The sequence below is a fragment of the Hypomesus nipponensis genome, chromosome 27 (genome assembly GCF_054491055.1).
Source record: "Hypomesus nipponensis isolate SF chromosome 27, ASM5449105v1, whole genome shotgun sequence".
In the NCBI taxonomy this organism is placed as follows: domain Eukaryota; kingdom Metazoa; phylum Chordata; class Actinopteri; order Osmeriformes; family Osmeridae; genus Hypomesus; species Hypomesus nipponensis.
The window spans coordinates 4,743,038-4,762,500 of record NC_140387.1 but is presented as its reverse complement, the minus strand read 5'-3'; the positions used below and the strand labels follow the sequence as shown (position 1 = coordinate 4,762,500).

Below are 19,463 nucleotides of genomic sequence, written 5' to 3'. Positions count from 1 at the left end.
AAAATCAACAACTGGGCTCATGCCACACAGTTCAAGTTTGAGAGCAAACGTACTGGAACAATTGCTCCTGTTCAGGAGTGTGCAGTGTGTGTGTGTGTGTGTGTGTGTGTGTATGTGTGCCTGTGTTTGTGTGCACATCTCCTACGCCGAGCGTTCTGCAGAGTGGAATCTCATTTGACCCAAGGAGCTTTATATTGATGAAACCAAGCAAGAGGATCGATCAGGAACGTCTCTGGGCCTTGTGTCCTTCACTGCTTTGCCGTTCTTGAGTTCCTAGCCCCCCCCCTGCTGCCCCCCCGCAGCCCCCCTGTTGCCCCCCTGCAGCCCCCCCCCCTGTAGCCTCCCCCACCCTCCAAGATGGTTAATTAATTATTTGCACTAATCAGGGACAGCTTTTGTTTGATTGTGTTTATTGTCTGATTGGTTGATAATAAAATCGTTGCTTCCCCAACACTATTTGTGTTCCGCTTATCGAGCCATTTAGGTTGTTTGTTGCATCTTCCGATTAGCAACTAATTAAATGATTAATACATTCATTCATTAATTGTCAAAATGTACAAAATCTGCTTGTAATAACCATGAAAATAGTTTGTTCTTGTTTCTTGTCCTCTTTATTTCTCTCTCATAGGAGAATGTGTCGTTTCCATGGTGCATCTGTCAGTTTGTGTACTATGCATAGTGTACTATGGACTGGCGGTGTGTGTGGTGCAAGGGGCAGTTGTGTGCTTCAATCAGAGAGGTGTTATGTGATGGTAATATGTTTCTAATCACCTCTCTCTCTCTCTCTCTCTCTCTCTCTCTCTCTCTCTCTCTGCTGCAGAGGCTGACAGAAGAGGCCTAAGGAGGGCCTGCTGGTACCTGCCACAGTCAACAGCTGCAAGTCAAACCCCAGCCTGACGCACTGGCAGAACAATTAAACCCTTGTCCAATAATCACAGCTCTGTACAGTGCTAGAAAATCAATGATTGTCTGTTTGAGTGCGTGTGTCTGTGTGTGCGCGCGCGCGCGCGCGTGTGTGTGAGAGAAACGGAGAGTGTCAAAAAGACAGCGAAGAGGCAGCCCAGCAGCGCCTCTGCATCTCCAAATCCCATCCAAGTTCGGAGCCAGACTGGATCACTCATCAGGCCTAGTCAGGCCCTTATCTAAGAAGCAGCCAGACAGGCAGGCAGTCAGTGAGTCAGTCCTGAGTCATGGTCATGACCAGGCTGATTGTATACAATGAGTATGTATGACACAGCCCTCCAGGCCAGTGGGTTTGGGCTGCCCCTCCAGTGTAAGCACTAGAGCTGTGCTCCCCAGGCCCAGTCCACGAGAACACACTACAGGTCATACAGCAACAACCTGCAAACAAGGACCATGTGGAAGAGTGGCAGTGGAGCTAGGGACACCCAGTGACACAAAGAGCCACGCTCCGGCTTTCCGGTCACATACCAACAACGACAGAAAAACTACAAATCCCCCGAGTCTTCGGGAATTGCCAAATATTCGACCCAATCCCCCTCTCCATGGTCAGAGGTTCAATTGAGAGCCCAGGTATCAGGATTTGGCAGATTAGAAAGTGAAATCCTGGTAATTGAACGACAAGAGGTTGGGGGTGGGTGTTGTAGTCAGCATGGAGACCCACAGCAGCATCTAACACTCTGGGGGTAGAGAGCAGCCTCTAGTTGTGACAACACACACAGACACACACATACAGAGACACTGATACATAGACACACACACACATATACACAAACACAGATACGTGGACACACCCACCCACATACACAGATCAGTAGACACATACACGTACACACAGATCAGTAGACACATAGACATACACACAGATCAGTAGACACATACACAGATACACAGATACAGTAGACACATACACAGATACATGGACACACACAAATCCCACGGGAATATCTGGACAGGAAAAGTGACAGGAAACGACTTTCCCTCTCTTCTGTCTGTAATCCCTAATCGCAGCTGCTGTAATCCTAATCTGCCGCAAACATGCATCTGAGCATGATACACTAGGAGGCGAAAAATGTATATTCTCTTCTTCTCCCTCTCCCTCCCTCTCTCCCTCTCTCCCTCTCTCCCTCTCTCCCTCTCTCTCTCTCTCTCTCTCTCTCTCTCTCTCTCTCTCTCTCTCTCTCTCTCTCTCTCTCCCTCTCTCCCTCTCTCCCTCTCTCTCTCTCTCTCTCCCTCTCTCCCTCTCTCCCTCTCTCCCTCTCTCCCTCTCTCCCTCTCTCCCTCTCTCCCTCTCTCTCTCTCTCTCTCTGTCTTTCTGTGTCCCTCCCTCCCTCCAGCTGCACATCTGGTCAATTGCTCATGTCCACTGGCGTGCTCTGATAAACAGGAGTGACGTCATGATTAGACAGTCGGCCCTTCGGAGACAGCGAGGGGACACGTGAGAAATGGAAAGAGGGAGAGCGTGGTGAGGAGGGTGTTGGGGGGGGGGGGGGAGTTAGGAGAGACAGATGCATGATGTTCAGTACATGCCTGTACAGTGTGTGTGTGTCTGCTTGTGTGTGTGTGTGTGTGTGTGTGTGTGTGTGAGAAAGACAGAGCGACAGAAGAAGCACCATAGACAGCCTGCTGTGTGTGCGAGTGGAATGCCAGGATCGTACATGTTGCCAGAGGAGACCGAAGGGGGGGGGGGGATTCACCGACAAGGGAAGACTTTCTCTGGAAACCCCCAGGAGGTGAAAGGTCACGACCCCCTTCCTTCCTGTCATCCCACTGTCGTCCGTCAGCCGGTCGCCCCCCCCCCCCTCCCAACCGCGCCTGACCTATTCAATCCCACAATGCCCCGCTCTGTGGGGCCCTTGGTCACCAGCTGCAGTGACTCCTTCATCTGCTTCATTGACAGGAAGTAGGTCCTCGCGGCAGACTTAACCCTGCGTGACCTCGCGTCTCTCAAATCGCTCCCTGGATACGGCCGACAAATAGTGTTTTCTCCATTGACCGCTCTGCACGCCCCGGGTCACTTATAAATATGTGATACCGGGGGTTCTACATGTTGAACATAGTGATGATCGTTCTAGAGTACATGTACAGAAATAGAAACCGATACACCAAAATACAGAGACATGCATACAAACATGCAAACTGAGGTGTAAAGAAATTAAACGTAATGCTTTGGAAAAACACATTCACATGGAGGAAACAAACTCACAATGTGTTTGTATGGCTGTCAAATTCTATTCCTGTGTGGGTTTCCAATTTTCTTTTAAAGTATTACACATGATAAACCATTCGAGTTCCTGCCTGAAGATCCTCTCCCAGGAGATATCAACAGGATGTTCTTAAACTATAGAACCTTTTCATCACAGTCCCCCCCCAAAAAATACTTATCACGATTGACTAAGGCAACACATCTCACATTCTTCAGATTAAGGGCTTCAGAAGATTAATCTCAGAGAAATTGTTTTCTTCAAGCTGAATGCAGTCTGCTGCATCTCGCAAATATACAACGGCGAATGGTTACGTGAGAATGTTGGCAGAGATGAGACCTGCTAAGCACTCTGTGTATTGGATAGTAACCACTGCTTAGTAAGCGATGATCTAACCGGTGGAAGTAGAGAAGCAGGAGAGGAGAGAGGGAGGAAGAGGAGGCAAGAGAGGGAGGGGAAGGAGAGGAGGGAGGGGGGGGGGGGGTGGAAGAGAGAAAAGAGAGGAGGGAGGGGAGAGGAGGGAAAGGAGAGAGGAGCGTGAGGAGGACTATTAATGTCTAGGAGGGTTTCACAGCCCGAGAGCAACGTTTAATCCAACACCAGCAGATTTGCGATGGATTACAAGTCTGCAAACGTGTGAATTAATCCTTGATGCTATCTCAGGTCTCTGAAGCTTTTGGTTTCTCGCAAAACTGTATATGAGTTGGTTAAAGTGCAGTTGCGTGAGTGTGTGTGTGAATTTGGGGAAGATCTCAGATCTTACACGCCTCGTTGTAACAAATCAAAAGTTCTTATCAAAGAACTCATTTTATCAATGTGCAGTCCCTCAACAGATGCCCATCCTAAGGGATTACATTGTCTACAATGGTGCACGGTAGCAAAATAAAACATGAGCAATGACAGAGTGAAATTCTTCAGAGTTCTGACTTGAATTATTGGAAGTCGGGTTCAAAATGGGACCTGAAGGCATGACTGCGGTGTTGTTGGTCACAGTGGGTGAGCATGTAGAGGTCTGCACGGAGCAGTGTGTCAAAGTGAAATATAGTGCTACGTATGCATTATGTTGACAGCAGAAGTTGACCCAATGGGTCACACCTGATCAACAGAAAGAGTGAGCGAGATGCTGACATACACAAAACTCTGGCACACGCACACACACACACACACACGCACACACACACACACAAACGCAACCAAGAACCAAGGGTCGAGAGGATTCAACTAGCAAAAGAAGCGAAGCAGGGAATGGAAACCAAGCAAGCAAGTCGCCCAAAGCCTCCACTCCATATAATGGTACAGGATAGAGAGGCTGCAGCGTGGACTGAACCGGGGAGTAAAGGTGGAGGAGAGAGGGCGATGAGTTACATGGAGGTGGACCTCCTGCCGGAAAACAAACAAAGACGTCCCTACAGGACCACTCCTTCAGTCAGGTAAAGGGTGATTGTCTTTCAAAACAGAACCGTAAAATCCACTGCTAACGACAATGTGACATTCCATACTGTATACAACGCTAGGTCATCGCAAGAGAGACAGACAGAGACAGAGAGAGAGACGGAGAGAGAGAGAAAGAGCGACAGAGACAGAGAGAGACAGAGAGAGACGGAGAGAGAGAGACAGAGCGACAGAGAGAGACAGAGAGAGAGACAGAAAGACAGAGAGAGAAACAGCGAGGTTCAGTGAAAGGGAGCGAGAGAAATACAGAAAGAGGTCTTAACGTTCCTTTGCAGACACATTGCACCAGCGAGACGAAGGCAACTCTAACCGACGCGGGCGCTCCAATCAATAACACCGACCCCTTTTAGGATTCCAAACACAACTCCATTAAACACACACCTCAGGTGAGTCATCAATCATACACCAGATGGGAAGCTTCCAAGAAGGAAGTGTGGAACACACGGGACACACACACACACACTCTCATGTGCGCACACACACACTCTCTCATGTGCGCACACACACCTGCACGCATGCATAAGTGCACACACTCGCGCTTACATCCACCCAGAGAGGATTTGTAATCCACAGTAAGTGCACCATTGTGCGAAGCCTACATACCTCACCGTGTGTTCGTGCTCACTCTATATGCGCTGTGTAGCCTACTTTACAGACACTAGTAACATGTAAGCTCACAACAACTGCTTGAAACCAATTATCTGGATCTCTGGATAAAAATGACCTATGTTTGAACAGGAGGTTTCATAAAATAATAAAACGTGCCCATTCAGTGCGCTCAACCAAAGCCCATATTATGTGCGTGACATACCACCCGCATACACCTGTTATGAGGCTACTTCATCATTTCAATGGGGCTTATGGGTAAACAGAGGATTAGACAGTACTGTGTTAATAAACTCCCTGTGATCCGTGTACCATTAGCTGTTGGAACCTTCCGGAATATGCTTTGTAATTTGAATGGCAGTATGAAGAGGATGTACAAGCGTGTATGCACATTAGAAGTGCGCACTTTGATTTAATATCCATTTACCTCGCCTACTCCAGGAAAGCGGCTCTACAGTCCCAAGCGGACATGAAAGTCGGCCGCGTGCTTACCGAGCCGCACAATTTGTATACGCAAGCAGGTGTGAATATCACTGACGAGCGTCGGGTAGGCCTATGTTAAGCGCTCGCATGCCCTTAGCGACAGCGGAGGGCTGAGCGCCGGCGAAACGGGCCGCGTCTTTGCTGTGTGTTTATGTCTGCATGTGCGAGGAGAATGTGCGCATGTGGACGAGTGCGTGTGAGAATCTGTGTCTGTGTGTGTGTGCCCTCTGCATACAGCACAGGCAGTGACACTTTTTTTCTCGTTCATCACTTCCAGACTCGATTATTGCGATAGCATCCTTTACGGCTCACCATCCAAAATCCTCCAATAAACTCCAGTACATCCAGAACTCCGCCGCACGTCTGCTCACTCACACCCGCTCCGGTGACCACATCACCCCCGTCCTCCAGAAGCTCCACTGGCTCCCCGTCCCACAACGCATTCCCTTTAAAGTCCTTCTTCTCACTCACAAAGCCCTTCACCACCAGGCCCCCCGCTACCTCACCGACCTGCTCCACCACCACACTCCCTCCCGCTCCCTCCATTCCTCCGATGCCAACCTCCTGTCCTGTCTGTGAAGGTGTCACAGGACTCAAATGCAGCGGACGAGTGCGTCTTTAAACCCATACTTTGGAACAGACAATGTGTGAGACAGACTAATGACAGAGCTAATATCTGTCTCACAGCACAGAGACTGCTAGCACAGAGACTGCTAGCATAGAGAGAGCAGAAACAGGCTAAGAGAGAGATTGAGAGAAATAGAAAAGAAAGACAGAAATAGAGATAGAGATTGAGAGAGAGAGAGAGAGAGAGAGAGAGACAGAGAGACAGAGAGACAGAGAGAGAGAGCGTGTGAAAAAGGAAAAGGTCTTTTGGTGACATGAGGCTAATGGCTATCAGATGGCATCGACCAGTGGTAGTCCACACTCACGGTGACATACCAGGCGACTCATTAAAACACTACAGGGGAGAGAGAGACAGAGAAATGAAAAGAGAGAGAGAGACATAGTTTATAGAAAGAGATCTATATGGCAGGTTTCTTACACCGTCTTCCCGCGTGGGGCAAAGCCAGGTCTGTTAATGGGTTGTCTTCCACTCGATGAGAGCTGCATTGAAGCAGGCAAGTGGAGGAAGGATGGAGGGCGGCTGAAGAGAGAGAGAGAGAGAGAGAGAGAGAGAGAGAGAGAGAGAGAGAGAGAGGGAGGGAGGGAGGGAGGGAGGGAGGGAGGGAGGGAGGGAGGGAGGGAGGGAGGGAGGGAGGGAGGGAGGGAGGGAGGGAGGGAGGGAGGGAGGGAGGGAGGGAGGGAGGGAGGGAGGGAGGGAGGGAGGGAGGGAGGGAGGGAGGGAGGGAGGGAAGGAACGCCGGTTTCAGCGGGGGCAGCTGTTACTCTGCCCGACAGTCATTTTCTATCTCCAAACAGTAGCGAAAGGCAAAGCCATAACAAAACACTACACCTCTCCACTCCAAAAAAATCCGATCCATCCATGAGCTTGTTCATTTACTAGCACCTCTCCTTCACCCCCCCCCCCCCCACCATCTTCTCCCCAGTTCCGAATCCCTCCGTGGCAAGGACTTACATCGAAATAAAGCCCACATCTCACATCCGAGTGCCTCAGTTAGTCAACGCTTTGCATGTGTGCTTGTGAATGTGAATGATCACCATCACGAATGAGCACGGAACGATAAACAAAAGTCAGCTTGAGTTCAAAAGCAACCAAACTGGGCCGTCTGAGCTCATTTCAGAGATGCCCCGTAAACAGTGGTTTCATTTCGTTTGCCAGAAGTGCGTCGGAAACCTCTACAACCTCTTTGATGTTGCATCTTTTATTTGGGGAGCGATCTGACATGGCTTCATGCCAAAGCCCACAACACGAGGAATGAATCAAGCTCTAGTAGTGCCCCAACTGTGATAGTTATTCCATATGCCATAGAGAGAAAAGAGAGAGACACGCACTGTTACACAGAAACACTACAGTCTACCTAGGGGGCTTGCCAACCAATGTGCATAACTGAGAGAGACAGAGAGAGCAACAGGGAAAACAAGCTGGAGAGAGAGAGAGAGAGAGAGAGAGAGAGAGAGAGAGAGAGAGAGAGAGAGAGAGAGAGAGAGAGAGAGAGAGAGAGAGAGAAAGAAAGGTCAAGAGAGGGAGAGAGAGAGAGAGAGAGAGAGAGAGAGAGAGAGAGAGAGAGAGAGAGAGAGAGAGAGAGAGAGAGAGAGAGAGAGAGAGAGAGAGAGAGAGAGAGAGAAAGAAAGGTCAAGAGAGGGAGAGAGAGACAGAGGGAAATTTTAAAGAGAAAAAAAGAGGGAGAAACAGGGACAGTAATGAAGAGAGAGAACGAGAGACGAACAGAAAGATGGGGAGAGAGATTCTGGGAGAATGCATATGTATCAGTTGTTTGGATAAAATATTAGGTGCTTGTAAAAAGTGTCAGTTTATAGGTAATAAGACCTTCGTAAATCAGTAAGTCTTATTAACACATCATATTAATCATCTTATAATTTATAATCTCATAAGGGCTGTATTAAAATTAATTAACTTGTCTCATCTTACGATGACATTTACCCTAACACTAGACTTTAATAATATTAACACAAATTAATGATAAATAATGTATTAAGTAATTGATTTATTACTTATTAGCTATACTAACTAACTACACTTATTACAAGCACCTGGATCTATATTGTTACCAGATATGTTTTTGCCTCTGTATCTATATAGCATGTGTTGCTATAGTTTTTTTCCAGGTGTAGGCAGCATATGCACACAGAGTTGGAAGTTAACGACTCAAACTTCTACATCCAGCTACAGACCGTGTTGGTCTGGGTGTGGGTAAGTGTATGTATCTCTGTGTATGTATCTCCGTCCCTTTTTGGATTTCAATGCCTGCCAGGTAGCAGTGGGACAGCTGACATGTGCTGCCGTGGCAACCAGCACCATGGAGACATATGTCGGGCCCAGACTGAGCCGTGAGGCCCCTCATGACAACGAACACTGAAGAATGGTGGCAACTGCTCCTGGAACACACACACAAACACACACACACACACACACACACACACACACACACGGAGAGCACACCAAATACAAAAACCATCACTCACAATGGAAAGCTACAGGACAATCGCCCCCCTCGTCCTTACCCCCCCCCCCCCCTCCCCCCCCCCTCAGGCTAGCTCTACCGGATTTACCAACACAATCTCCACACCCAAGCTCCTAACCGCGAGCAGTGGCTAAGCTAATTACACACCCTCGCGTTTTGCCCATACTGCAGGTAGGCCACGGTGGACGCGCAGGAAACAGAACACACAAAAAATAACCACAGGGCCAGAGAGTGCTGTATTCTTTGTGGCATCTAGTTTGGATGTGTTCCCTGGGTACTCGGGGTCTATACGCCTCCTGCGACAGACCCACTGTAGATCCGCATCACACAGATCTCCTATAGAGCACGGCTTTATCAAAAGGCAGCTCCTTCAGCAGGGGACTCAAAATAAACACGTGAACAGGTGGAGATGAAACTCCCAAACTGAAAATTGATTTGGACCAAATAGGTTGGAGAAAGCCATCGCGTGTTGTTCAGGCAACCGCCGCCTGATACCTCTGGAGTGAATTGCTGCAAGAAACGGTGTCCAAGTTCAAACTTGGCTCCCAAGGCTACAGTCTCACAAAGGCAATGCGGCGCGCTAGGCTTTGACCGAATGCAGGGTAGCACTTTTGGTGTGCGTGTTCACGTGTGCGCGCATGATTCAATGGATCGGGCGCCGATGGGTTCCCGCTGCTCGACGTGAGCTCGAATAGATCTCAGTGAGATGGGGCATGTACAGCCAACAAGAAACCAGGGTATGTTACATCCACGCACGATACGTCTTATGTCATTTCTTGATCACAGACATCATCCCATGATCTCAGACATCACCTCCTGGTCACTGACATCACCTCCTGGTCACAGACATCACCTCCTGGTCACAGACATCACCTCCTGGTCACTGACATCACCTCCTGGTCACTGACATCACCTCCTGGTCACTGACATCACCTCCTGGTCACAGACATCACCTCCTGGTCACTGACATCACCTCCTGGTCACTGACATCACCTCCTGGTCACAGACATCACCTCCTGGTCACTGACATCACCTCTTGGTCACTGACATCACCTCCTGGTCACAGACATCACCTCCTGGTCACAGACATCACCTCCTGGTCACTGACATCACCTCCTGGTCACTGACATCACCTCCTGGTCACTGACATCACCTCCTGGTCACAGACATCACCTCCTGGTCACTGACATCACCGCCTGGTCACTGACATCACCTCTTGGTCACTGACATCACCTCCTGGTCACTGACTTCACCTCCTGGTCACTGACATCACCTCTTGGTCACTGACATCACCTCCTGGTCACTGACATCACCTCTTGGTCACTGACATCACCTCCTGGTCACTGACATCACCTCTTGGTCACTGACTTCACCTCCTGGTCACTGACATCACCTCTTGGTCACTGACATCACCTCCTGGTCACTGACATCACCTCTTGGTCACTGACATCACCTCCTGGTCACTGACATCACCTCTTGGTCACTGACATCACCTCTTGGTCACTGACATCACCTCCTGGTCACTGACATCACCTCCTGGTCACTGACATCACCTCCTGGTCACTGACATCACCTCCTGGTCACAGACATCACTTCCTGATCGCAGATCTCGACCCCCTGATCCCAGAGCCTTCTCACATATGAGTGCTCATAACATCTTCACAATCTCTCCTCTCTGTTCTGCTTTTGCTCAAGTGAGCGTTGGACAGTGACACCATCAGGATGTTAGCCAAGCCTAGCCTAGCTTAGCTGCAGGGCATACTGTCAAACCTTAGCGCCAGTCTCCTGCCCCTGGGGCGACCAGCAGAGATCCAAGAGAAGGTTAACATGTCTGTAGAATTAATGACAGTCTGACATTGGCAAAGGGTAGATCAGACGCTCATGCAAATACTGTACATCTACGGTGAACCAAAGGACCGGTCCAGTCCGCGCCCTCCACGACAACATACAGTTCATGCTTAAAAGATACATTCCACATTTTACATCCGCACATTTACACTTCTTCTGGGAGTTACGGCACAATCCATATTCATCGTCTTGGGCTCACTCAACAAACACATAGTATTTTCTGTTTGAATAGGTGCACTTTTTTGGGGGACTGTCTCCCGGTGTAATTTATTCATAGTCTGACATATCGGCATTTGTTGAAACAGAACCATTTAATTCCAAGGTGAATCAGACTCTTATTGAAGCAGTGTAGTGGTGAGGTGGAAAGGGGGTTTGGGGCTACAGATGCAGGCAGATGGAGACAATTGATCTGAGAAAATTGATAATAACACGGAGGTGAGCACAGTATGGCTGTTCTTTATTATCTCCACCTCACGCAGAAAGTCCTGATTTAGTCCATTACGGAGGGCTGCTTAACAATAGCTGAGGACCCCAAAAAAAATGATCCAAAAGAAATGGATAAAATGTGATAAAAACGGCTTTCAGCTGCATGTATGCTCTGTAGGCTGCAGAAGCAGGAACACAATGAAAAAGATATTTTCCCAACCACTTTGATGATTTTTCAAACGAGACAGGTTACTAGGAGGGGGTAGATGTAGGTAAAGAGAAAGTACCCAAAGTTCAAGAAACAGAGAGAAGCACGGGGGGAGGGGGGTTATATAAAGACAATAACTCAGGAAAATCATTAAAAACCATCATAACACAAAATGGAACGTTGCTTCCAGGGTGTATGCAAGCATTGGGCTGCTCATAATCTCTTCGTTTGCCACAAGGAGAACATGCCCGACAGTAACCCCGCATTAAATGGACGTTCTACATCCTAGCCCGGTCCATTACTCCAGGACAGTGTGCCAATAAGCACCCATCAGATCGACACTGAGCTAAACTCAGATTAATAATCCCAATTAAAAAAAAAAAAAATATGGAACTGACGATGCAGCACATGACTTAATGAACAGTCAACCATTAAGGTAATATTGACTGGCTGGGTTATGAAGTGCCGCAAGGCACCCCCCACGCTGCAGAACCATGCATCTTCACAGTGACATGTGTCCCTGCAAAAACACCAGAGAGGCATAGAGAAGGAAGGGATGAGGGAGGGATGGAGTCTGAGGGGGAGATTCAGGGTTTTTTTTTTCCCATTATGGAGAGGCTGAGGGACAGGGGGTGTGCGGTGACACTATGAAGCTGAGTGGAGGGTTGAAGGGGTCAAAAGAATTCTCCGGAAACACAAGCTATTTCTATCATGACTGAACTCTCAGCTGGGAGGGAGATAGTTGCTATTTTTCAGGGTGACTTCCAACGCTCTTGACTATAGAGGCAGGAATTCATTTATGGAAAATCCATTTTGTCAGTTGAGGGTATGGTCAAATGTCAAAACCAAGGGCAAATTTAGGAGATTATCAATTCTTGGCTAGCCATCCCACTCCACATGGGCAGACTCCACTCATTCCCATGAAGACATCTTCTTATTGACCTACAGTTTGCTCCGCTGGTGTTGCCATGGTGTTGGAATTTTCAAGTGCACAACGGAAAGGAGGGACATTGTGTTCGCCAGTCAAAGAGGTTTCTGCTAGTTTAATTGCAAGTAGGACAGGCCCATAGCAACTGGAACTCTGTGGCAGTTTCCCAGAGGAAAACCTGGAACTGAGAAAAAAACTGAAATAACTAATTGTTGCGCTAATGAGGCATGCTCATATAAAACCTCTCTCTCCAACGTGTGGTTAAATGTTCCCCTTGAAGCATATCCTTACTCTGGTGACCTCGGCAGCTTAGACGGCACTCGACGATTTCAACCTCAACTTTCGAAAAAAGAATGCATAATGCTAATAAACAGGCTTCAGAGGCAGCCTCGCTGTCTGGGTTTCTCAGGCACCTGTGGAGAAATAAGGTCTCATCCTGAGAACATTACACGCAGGCTTGAAGCTGATTCTACAGTGCACATCAAACACCACCACTCCCTAAAATCATCTCTCTGACGTTCCCTTGCATCTGAGGGAGCTGTTTTTACGCTTTCTTTCTTTTTTTCTCCAGCCCCATCTCTCTCTCTCTCTCTCTCTCTCTCTCTCTCTCTCATTCTTGTTAAGAACTGACACATGCTAATGAGGGACAAACGGCAAGATCACCTGCTGTGTGGCTCCGTACAACCTAGAAAACAAACAAACTTATTAAAAGCCAACGGGGGCTGTCAGCATCAGATCAGCAACAGAATGGCTTTTAAAATCTATTTTGGCGTTTCTGATCAAAGCTTATACTGGCTGTTTGTATTGTCACACACACACACACACACACACTAATGAGATGCAGAAACAAATACATACACAAATGAAACAAACACCCGTGTGTTCACACACACACACACACACACACAGTTTGACCAACGCCTGCAAGCAATCTGAGAGGAGCTTTTGTTGATTCTTTGGGGTTTCCTTGATGTTAAGTTGAGGTTGTCCATTGCCAGATTAGCTTGCTGTCCGATGCTATTTTCAGACGCGGCAGGCAAGCCAGTGCAACACCAAAAACCACAGTAATTACAAGAGTTCCTCTGTCTTTTGGCTAGCAATGGAGAGTAGCCCCTTGATCTGGTGAGGGCCAGGGAGGAAGGGGCGGCCCGCCACTAAAATAGGACTGGGGAGCCACATGGAGCTGGTTTGGGGGTTTTCTATAGGGGAGTAGCTTGGAAGTGGCGCAGCTTAGTTCTAAACCTCAGCTGAAGAGTTTGAATCAGCGGGAGCCAATGAAAACAGTGGAGGATCGGTTGAATCAGCGGGAGCCAATGAAAACAGCGGAGGATCGCGTGCAGCTCTGTTGCGGAGAGCAATAATTCCAACTCAGTCGCCCCCACACAATCTGATCCGTCACTACTGGAAATCACGCCGCCTGGCCTTGTTTCCTTCTTGTCCCGCCCATCTCTTTCTTCCCGGATCCACGCAATACGTCCCCACAGCAGCCTGCAGTCGTTCTGGCGACCGCGAGCGCAGTGACATGGACGGCCAGCTGTCACTGCCTGGTTGCTTATCAGACATACGATCACAAACATAGCCGCCTGGTGTGTCACAGGCTATTTCGGTGCGCCGCTGTTTTTGAATGGGCCGCGATGCGTTTGTGAGAGACGTATTCCTAGATCACGTCAGTTCTTGAACTTGTCATCTCTATGACCCCAGCACTGAACAGTATCCGCTAAGGATATACCTTGTGGTATATATATCTGGATACCCCTGTCTTCCTGCTGATTGACAGGGTCAGGGCATGGTCAACCCAGCTGCCAGGCAACAATCCCAGAAGGCCAAGTTCTCACACTGCCAATGAGGTGTCAGGACCATTAAAAAAAACTCACAGAACAGGCCTTTGAGGCGGTGTAAAAAACTCTTCAGCAAATCTGAAGATTTCTTTCTGGACAGACAGTCCGCACCTTTAGACACTCAAATAAGAGACGGAAAAGAAGATCCCACTTATCAGTCTCATTTATTTTCTTTCTGTTTTCTTTCTTGGAGGAGCAATATATGATGTTCTGCAATGCTATCCTACTCCCTCCAAACATTGTTCCTGAAATAACGTCCTTGGCCTTGATCAGAATACCCAGGATGCAGTGCGATGCCTATGGGGTCACAGTCATCCAAGTGTTTTCTGAAAGTAGAACAAAGGTGTTGAAAGTATTCCTGCAACTGATGGTGTGATTTGGGTGAGAACAGCTTGGCGAGGCTGTTATTTTCACTTCTAATTCAGGCATTCTTTTTTTTAACCGCTTCACAAACTTTACCAAACTCTGTAGCTGCAGGCTATGGATGACGATGACAATTAGGTAAAAACTTCTGTCTCCTCACCACAGGTACAAATCTCTCCCCGGTACATTAGCACAGAGACAGGGCCGTTCAGAATAGGAAAGAAACAGTATTGATTTTGTGCTTGCCACTCGTCTAAGTGGAGAGACAGGCTTTTCTTTTTTGGTGGGCGCTCTTTTAGTTTCGCCTTTTCTGTTTGATTGCTCCTCTCCGAGACACACGACCAGCTTTCCTTCCCTTTGTCAATCAATCCCATTCCTATCTTCCCACTTTTTCTTCCTCTGCCTTTGACTAACTACAGGAGCCAGGTGGGGCGGGGGAAGGAATGCATCTTTTCGGAAAGGAGGGATCCTTGCAGAAGGGAGGGAATCGCAAGGTGGAACAAGGTCCGATGAGAGAATGTGATACTGCTGGACTCAAGTTTTAACTTCAGGGCCGGAGTTCTAATGTGGTTGCCGATGCTGGCTGACGTGCTGTGGATGAACTCAATATTTTGGGGCAAAGGGGGAGGGAGGCGGTGCTAATGGTTTTGGAGGGATGGTGGGGGTGTGGTGGGGGCCTCCTGCGCTCCTCTCCTCTCCACTCCAGTCGAGAGGGGACCAGATGGTGCTCTCATTAAAGAAATTACAGCAAAATGAGATTCTCTGCTTTAGGACAGACACAAGCTGGTGGGGAGGTGTGGTCATTATCGTGCTGCCTATCTCCAGGAGGGATGGGTCAGTCAAAAGTATAGTTTTAATTTGGGAACTGTACTTCAAACACATCGCTTAACTGTATTGGCTACTCCTCATAAAAAAAAGAACCTTGAATGCTATTAATTAGGTTTGGAAACCATGAATGCCCAGATGAACTTGAATGCAATACTGTCTCAGATGATTAGATGCAATCTAGAACTTTCTCAACTGCGCGTCTCTCGAGATGTGTAGGACAGATGAAGCGATCGTTGAGCAGAGTTCTGTGTCCGGTGGCAACCACAGGAGGCTAGCGACAGGAGGATCAAGGAGACGGGCAGAGGAGAGATGATTAGTTTTCACAAGTCCATTTAAGGAGTCCCAAGTTCATTATTATTCACCGTCAAGCTGTTCATGTTCCATGACAACCATAGTTCCCCCTCATCTGAAAACGGTGTTACACCCAAGTCTCCAGTGTGCAGCTGTTTTAGGAGTTGTGCTTAAGTAAGGGTATACTTTCACCAGATAGACGACAGCTCACCTGTCATTCCCCACCGTCGCCCCCACACCCCTGAGTGAGGACCTGCCTGACGCACGACTGGCAGGTAAAAAAGGCTGGCACTGACACTGTCAGGAGACCAACTACCGCTCCATCCTTCTGCCCGGTCCTGTACGGCCCTCTTGCAGCCCAGCTGGGCCTCACCTGCTAAGCCAGGCAAAATCTCTCTCTCTCTCTCTCTCTCTCTCTCTCTCTCTCTCTCTCTCTCTCTCTCTCTCTCTCTCTCTCTCTCTCTCTCTCTCTCTCTCTCTCTCTCTCTCTCTCTCTCTCTCTCTCTCTCTCTCTCTCTCTCTCTCTCTCTCTCTCTCTCTCTCTCTCTCTCTCTCTCTCTCTCTCTCTCTCTCTCTCTCTCTCTCTCTCTCTCTCTCTCTCTCTCGCCTTGTTCTGTAGTTGGTTTTCGCCGACTCTGCAGATTGGATCCTGCTAGCCCTCTTTCTCCTAGATGTCACAGTAATGAAGGGCCAGTGATTGGCCCACCTGTGACCAGCAGGGTTAGCACCTGCTCTAACACATCCCAGTGACCAGACCTCCACACAATAACGCTAGCAATTAGAACCTCCCCTGTGTTGAATGTGTCAGCTCCACAGAGACTCCACTTTGTTAACAACAGTGCTACAGTAGATAATAGCAGAGACCTTTCAACACTTACACAGCGATAGGGAGCCTTGGGTGGTCGCAAGGACATGAAAAGATGCTTTGGGCTATACTTGCCAAAATCGGCAAAGCCATGGCGCAATATTTTTAAGAGAGTAACAATGGGAGGAGTAGCTGACATGTTTCTTGTTACATATCAGAGAGAGAGAGAGAGAGAGAGAGAGAGAGAGAGAGAGAGAGAGAGAGAGAGAGAGAGAGAGAGAGAGAGAGAGAGAGAGAGAGAACGAAGGAACGCTGCTTAGAGAAATCGAATAACACAACATCTATCACAAATAGCATCCAGGATCATGAGCTGCCTACTATTTTACAGTACTCTAATTTCTCTACATTATTAGTTTTTAAAAATCTACGATTAATTGAAAATGGAATTGAGGTTAATCCATTGAAATCATAATAATAGTTTTATTTTATAAGAGGTACATGTACACCAAACGTATCTCCAGTTTTTTCTCCACAACTCGTCGGAACTGTAAGCATCCTTACGATGGTTTACATTACTCTGTAGACAAGCTTTCGATCATAATTGTGGAGTAGAATATTCACTGCTGCCAGTTGTAGGCTATAATTGCCAAGCCCTCATTTCATTTCTTTCAGGCTGTTCTCCCCTCTAGCTGCGCTAAAAGCAAATGTCTTGAAAAACTTATCCACAAACAAACAACAAATGTTTTAATCATGAGCAGGGGTTGACTATTGATTTGATTTATGTGTAATTAATACGAGCTTCACGTGCGTAGTCCGCCGACTTCAATTACCGTCTGTAATTATATGCCCATCGAGTCAGATAAATATAGTCTACATCCACACTAATATTTGTGTAAGATTTTCCGATGTAAACTCTTAATTAGTACGTATAGGCATTAATCAGCGATCCGATACGCCTATACGGTATACCCTGTTCCCAACTAACTACATAAGGCTTTTATTTTGGCTCCCGCGCACCTTAAAATACGGGCACTGATAATGCCCTTACAGCACGCTGCGCCCAAATTGCATGATTGCAGTAATGTATCCTATAATAAAATCAGCTACATCATACATTATTTCCCCGAGTAGGCACAATCTCAATGCATACTTGGCGATATGTTATTCGCCATTGCATTGCCTGTCTTGCAGGTAGCCTAATTATTTAGAGCTACAAACATTCAGTTTGAGACCCAAAATAATACGTTAAAAGTTAGGCTACCTATAAGGCTATCCAAATCATTTGAGCCCTTTTCACCATGACACCCACATGTTCCGTCGGAGCGTGATAAAACATTATGAGTGAAAAGTATCAAAAGATACACTTACCACCCCCATATCCATTTGTTCGGCTGTTAGAGAAGGTGCTGCTCGCGCCTGCGATAAAAACCAAAACATGGGGAAAAGAAGCATCTCTGGAGATATAATCCCAACGCGGAGCGCTGATTTCCAGCTCCGAAAAATCTGAGGAATTATGCCTCGCCACTCGCTGCTCCTGCAGCACTCACAAACCGGCCCTGGCCGCCGCATCCACCAAATAAACGACTCCGGTCCAGACAAGGCTACTCGCATAAGCAGTTGAATTTCCTTAGCAAAATAAAGGTGTACCTTACTGTGGCGCGCAAACACACGAAACAGATATCAGATAAAGCCGAAGTCGAATACATTTCCCGTTTTGATCAGTTCTCAAAATTACATGTCCTGCACCTTTCGACTCTTATATTTCGACTCAAAATGTGCACACAAACGGATCTGATCGAGGCAGGGACTGAAAACCACAAGGATATCCATGGAGCTGAGAATTCCCACGTTTCAACGTTGAGTCTGCAACACTGGCAAACGAAGGTAACAGATCGTGCGCTCTGCGCCGTTCATCGGAGACTGACTGACGCACGGGAAGAGTGGAGAGGAACTTAGCCCGTTCCACACAGGGAGGAGGGAGGCGCATTAGTCAGTCAGTCCAGTCAAAATGATCACTGTGAAGGCAATACAATTCGTGACGTGGTCTGAGGTTGCACGCCAGATTTGCTAATAGGCTATCTTGTTTTTTTAAGCAATGGCCCTCATTGCTTGATATTGGACGGGAATATGCATCTCACACAATTCATTAGCCAAGCCTACAACTCTGTGAGGTGTTTAGCATACAGCTTGGGGTCGGTTTTATCTGAACGTGGTCTGATCGAGCGTCATATATTTTCAAAGAACAGGGAAAACAAAAAGACAGAGTTTGATTTATATGCATAAGATGCGATACGAGCTTCACGTGAACTGAACTTTAACCCCGTCTCGAACTTGTCTTGAGACGAGGCTCACCTTCTCACCGGCTGGAAATCATACCAGTCAGACTTGCCCAGCCCTTCAAATTCAAACGGGATCTTTGAGATCCCCCACTGGAGATACTAGTAAACTTTAAATATGTAGTGAGATTTTATATCATGTCGTTCTAAAGCACCGCTATTGATGGCGGTAACCTTCACGTTTTCATGAATCATGAATAGTTCAATCATTTAAAATGTCAAGGAATCATTTCGAATGCTCACTAATCTCGAGGCAAGATTTATTAGTTTGTCTCAAGGTAAAATGTTGCTTCTTGAAAGGTGAATTTTGAGTGACTTTGAGTAAGTTTGCTTTTGGAACCACACTATATCAACAGATTTACACATGTACTTTTTCTGCATTATTTAGCCTACCCATCTTTTGGAAAATGAAAGGGATAAAGATACAGTGCATGATAGGATACATTATTGAAGTCGAACACGAGCCAAGCAAATTCTCCTCTGGGAAAAGGCTTTGCTTTGCCGACCAGTTTTGTATCTGGCTGTAGTATATTTTACGAACGCAATTAGCTAATAGGGGCTAAAATAGTGCAGAGTCCACTGAATATTTCCATGGGTTTCTATTTTAGACACTGTTCTTTTGAAACAAACACAAACAGAGCAATCATTATTTTTAACAGTAGAGTATTTAGTGAACCAGTGTTAGATGTTATGTCAGTTTTTGGTAGGTAAAGACCAAGATGCCCAGAATGTACAAGTGAGTGTTCTCAGAGCCACTGACACCCTATTAAATATACATAT

General features: G+C 47.3%; 1 protein-coding gene across 1 annotated transcript in view; it reads right to left on the bottom strand.

Moving 5' to 3' along the window:
* Positions 1 to 18,137, bottom strand: part of mmp17a (matrix metallopeptidase 17a) — a 42,472-nt gene extending 24,335 nt beyond the window's left edge. Inside the window, exon 1 of the mRNA XM_084694186.1 lies at positions 17,716 to 18,137. Coding sequence (XP_084550312.1) covers positions 17,716 to 17,958 — 243 coding nt within the window. The 5' untranslated portion in view covers positions 17,959 to 18,137. The remainder of the gene's footprint in view (positions 1 to 17,715) is intronic.
* Between the last annotated feature and the right edge of the window lie 1,326 nt (positions 18,138 to 19,463).